The 4,795-nt window shown below is 50.1% G+C and overlaps 1 protein-coding gene across 1 annotated transcript; it reads right to left on the bottom strand.

Moving 5' to 3' along the window:
- Window positions 1–134: 134 nt before the first annotated feature.
- Window positions 135–4,795, bottom strand: BGZ61DRAFT_541923 (ABC-2 type transporter-domain-containing protein; the record flags this gene model as incomplete). The annotated part of the gene is made up of 4 exons (XM_046255109.1): window positions 135–872; window positions 926–1,833; window positions 1,881–3,951; window positions 4,001–4,795. 4 exons carry the CDS (start codon window positions 4,793–4,795, stop codon window positions 135–137), a joined length of 4,512 nt encoding a protein of 1,503 aa, XP_046093737.1.

Here is a 4,795-nt window from a genome sequence, read left to right as displayed (position 1 = left end):
TTAGAGACTTATTTTGATGAGTGTAACTGCAAAGTAACTACCATTATATTCGCTACATCCAATTACTTCCTTCTCACTGTAAATACATACGGCTTTCGGAGATTTTTTAGTACTCAGACCCACACCCCTCCACATTAACGTCTGCCCAACTTCTTCACCCGGAAAAAGTAGTACAAGACAATCGCCATCATGATGTTGAACCAGATGTAAGCCCAAAAGATCCCGTAGTTGCGCCATCGCTGACTCCAGTAGATCTGGGAAGCTGCAAGGTATTGGTCGGCGGTGCTAACTGAGCAATACCGGCATTGTTCCCTGGCGTTAGGGTTCTGCAGCGTTCCGGGGACTTCTTGGAGGAATGGTTCGAGATATTCACCGCAAGTTGAACCGCTGGGTGGGTTAAATTCTGACGTCTCTTTCTCCGAACAGGTGATCTGTCGACCATGAAGCGCCGTCGATACGATGCCACCGATCCAGTACGTGAAGGGCGAAACGCGGTACATAAAAATCCAGAATCCTGGAAGAGCAGTCGGAGACTGGAGTACACCACTGAAAATAGAGCTCATCAGAGAAAGCAGTATGACGATACTGGCTGCCGTCTGCGCATCCGGCATAGCGGCAATAGTCATATGCGCAAAGGAACTGGCGTAGATAAAGAGCTGGATGACAAAGAGAAGGATCAGCCCCTGCTGGGCAGAGCTTTGGATGCCCATAACTGGGTAGTAGAAGCAGGCGTAAATGAGAACCGCAGTAATGATCTGATATGGAATTTCCACGATGATATTAGCAATGATGAATGCTTTCCACGAGTAGGCCTTGCTTGGGCGTTCTCGGACTTCGTATAGCGATCGTTGCGTGATGAAGAGCGGTTGAATCTATAAATCATATCAGGACATCTCTTGAGCACCACCAGTTTGTTAACACTTACCTGCTGTACAAGAGTTGAGAAGATTGTCGTTAGAAGGAACACAGCGAAGATGACCTCCTGCACTCCGGCCTGTGTGTTATTGGCGTTAAAGAACGAGAATCCAATGAATAAACCAGCCGCGATACCTAGAATGAATTTGGCAAAGATGTAACTGGGCATCCTCCAATACTGCTGGAAAACTCGATAAGTAACTTCTTGAACTTGATACCTAAACGGCATCGCGAACTCGGCCTGGGAGGTGGGGTCGTCTTCTCCTGCCACCTTTTCAGTCTGTTTCTCGGCATGGATTCTATCAATCTCGGTTTCGAGGGCCGCATGTTCTTCACTTTCCTTCCAGACGGTGTGCCAATCTTTGCCCTCGCCGTTGGATCCGCTGTTGCCAATTTCCAGAAGATACTCGGCCGGGTTTTCTTCCTCGCCGCACTTTCGGGCTCCCTTCGACTCGAAATAGTCTAGCATGGTGTGCGAGTTGTCTCCGATATTTCCAAAGTATACAGTCTTGCCACCTTTGGCCAGGAAGAGTAGACGATCGAATTCCTGAAAGAGAATCGCACTTGGCTGATGGACGGTACACAGCACAGCCTGTCCAGAGTTGGCCAGCTTTCGTAGGAACGAGCAGATGGCCCAAGAACTCTGTGAATCAAGACCACTGGTGGGTTCATCGAGGAAAAGAAGCAGCTTTGGCTTTGCGGCCAGTTCAACTCCAATGGTCAGGAGTTTTCGCTGCTCGACATTGAGACCCTCGCCTGGAACACCGACGACGGCGTTTGCGTACTCCTCCATGTTGAGCATTTTGATGACCTCTTCGACGAACTTGTACTTTTCTTTCTTGCTGACGGACTTCGGTTGCCTTAGCATTGCGCTAAATTGTAGACTCTCGCGGACAGTGGCAGTTTCGAGGTGCAAGTCTGAAAAGATGTCAGAAAATGGCATAACCCCAGCTCATCTTACTTACCTTGCTGTTGCACGTAGCCCGTCTTGCGCTGAAAGCTAGCATCAAAAGGCTTGCCATTCACAAGCATATCACCAGTGACGACACCCATGCTCACGCGTTGCGCGAGCACATCCAACAATGTTGTCTTTCCAGCACCACTGACGCCCATCAGCGCAGTTAACGTACCTGGCTTGACCCAACCAGAGACGTGATCCAGAAGCTGTCTTTGCTCTTTCTTGATCTCAATGTCATATATAACATTGCGCCAGGTAAAGATATCCTTCTGAGGCTCGATTGCATTGACGCCTTCACCAGTGGCGCTCCCCCTGCTAGTTGAATCCACTGGCGTCTCTTCATCCCTTAGAGATTGCTTTTGACCGGTGCGCAAATGAGCCGGCACACCACCCCTTCGGAAGACAAGAGCCTCGGCAGTGCTGCTTGTTGAGGAATTGACCTCGATAGCGACAAAGTAGATAGCCATGAAACCGATAAGAAAAGCCCAAAGAATACCAAAGTTCCTCCAGACATTGGAGTAGTAGTACTCATATTGTTCAGCAATGAAGGCATCTCCGCTTACATAATCCTGACCAGCAACAGCGCCAGTAGCAGCGCAAATCCACGAGTTTCCGATAAGAGGTGTATAAGGCGGGATGATACTAGAGCAGATAAATTGACGACCGTGGAATTCATTGGCGACAAGAATCTCGAAAGCATAATATATTGGGTTGATCCACCGAATCCAGGAGAACCAAACCTTCATTTCCGGAGGAGAAATGGTGAATCCGAGATAGACAACGAGGGCAAGAACTATGACCCCCGACAAGGTCATAGCCTGAGAGACCGTCTTCGTGATAGCTGCCATCGTGCGGAAGACGGCGCTCATGATAAACATAGACATATAGGTAATCAGGAAGTATAGGAAGAAATTGGCTGGCTCTCGTCGCAATCCAGCCATGAAGTAGAGCACAATGTTGAAGACAGACGCGGTAGTAAATTTGATCGGTACGTCAGCCACAATGCCAGCAGCAGCCTCACAAGCAGGATGGTAAAAAGCAAATGAAGCATGTTTTTCCACGATCGGTCGCTGACTGTAAAGACTGCTGATTTCCGAAATGGCTGTTAATGCATTAAGAAGAACAGCCAGGAATAAAACAGAGCCTTTAGCATAGAATCCAGCAGTTGCATCAGGCGTTCCGTAGAAGATAGATCCAATAATGAGAGCCATGACGAGCTGCACGAAACATTGTGTTCCAGTTGCCGAGAGGTCATTCCAGATGCGTTGATAGGCCCGCTTGGTGCAGAGCTGGACCTGCATCAGGACGCTGAGAGTGTATGGGGATTTTGGTCGAGCGTGTTTGGACTGCTGCCTGTTTTTGACCTCTCGAAGTTGGGCGATACTCTCTCCCTGGCGTTCGACCATGTACTCAACCTCGTACGCCTCGATATCCTGCTTCAACGCGCGGTACTCGGGCGACTCACGCCAATATTTCTCAAAGTCATCTGGAGTTCGCGGGACCTTGTTTTCCATTCCAGGTTGTGCCTTTCTCTCTGTCGGGTTGGTGACCGATGTGAGAAAGTCGCCAGTGGTTTGACGAGAGGGACAATACCAGCCTTGTCTCTCGAAAAAGCCCCTGGCTTGCTCTGCTGGGCCAAAGTAGATTTGCCGGCCCTCGTAAAGCACGATGGTCTTGTCGAAGAGATCATAAATGGCTTGACTGGCTTGGTAGATTGCCACAGGACTGGCATGCCCAGCCATGTCGGCAGCCATTCTCAATGCAGAGACGAACTTGAGGGCAGTAGCGGAGTCGAGACCACGAGTGCTATTATCCCAAGAAGAGAAAGGCGAACCGGAGAGGATCATCTCAGCGAGAGACACTCGCTTTCTCTCTCCGCCAGAGATGCCACGAATGAAGTCATTTCCCACCTTGGTGTTATAGGTATGACTGAGACCGAACGCAGCCATGACAACCTTGGCGACATACTGAACAAAGTCCTTTCGGCTCATGTTATTGATTCGGCGAGACGGCGTTCGAACCGAGGCCGCAAACTCCAGGGTCTGACCTACTGTGAGGTGGGGGAAGTGTCGGTCAACCTGCGCGAGTAAGTTAGCATAGCTCAAAAACAAAGGCCAATTTTATTACCTCCTGATTGAAAATGGCCTCGCCCTTGAACTCCTTCTTCATGAGCTTCTGGGGAATTCCATCATAGTGAATGGCAGATTTCGCGTCCACCCTCAATCCGTGGAGCTCACCGCAAAGCGACTTTAGAAGGGTGCTGCAACCCGACCCAGGTCTACCCAGGACAATCAAGAGCTGACCACTTCGAAGGAGACCATCAAAGTTTCTCAAAATATGCTTGTGCTCCTTCTTTCCGAAGCTGAAAAATTCGCCGAGTCGTAGAGGAGCGAGCAGCACCGATGCAACCGTCTCTTGGACCTGGACAGCAGCCCCCGTGCCCGTGACATTGAGATCCTTGAACGCCACGCCAGTCTGCTTAGCCGTGATGTTCTGCTCGCGAAGGGTCTTGACGAAATTCTGGAGCCATTTCTCCAAGCTGAATCCATCGCTTTGCGGGTCCAAAGCCGGGGAGTCTTCATCGTAAGTAATGAGCGTGTGGACGCGAGACGGGCCTTCACCGGCGGTGGTGACGGAATGGCGACGGGAAAGCGCCGTCGCAATTCGAAAAATCTCATTTCTGTCGTTGTCCTCAATCACGGGCCTAGTTTCTGTCCGGTGAAATCCTGGGCGTGCCTTTGAGATGGGTGTCTCAGAACCGGGGCTTCGGGAATTGCTTCCTCCATGCTCGTAATTGGAGCACCCTTCAGCATTATGAGATGATGCATCGTCGGGGTCGTTCAGAATCTCTTCAGAGTGCCTAACATTGACTTGTGAGGTCGCTATGCTGATCTCATCGTCGTCCGCTCGATATGAAGCCAT

Source organism: Ilyonectria robusta (genome assembly GCF_021365365.1).
Source record: "Ilyonectria robusta strain PMI_751 chromosome Unknown BGZ61scaffold_80, whole genome shotgun sequence".
Taxonomy (NCBI): domain Eukaryota; kingdom Fungi; phylum Ascomycota; class Sordariomycetes; order Hypocreales; family Nectriaceae; genus Ilyonectria; species Ilyonectria robusta.
The sequence above is the reverse complement of the archived record's forward strand: the minus strand, read 5'-3'. Positions and strand labels throughout refer to the sequence as shown.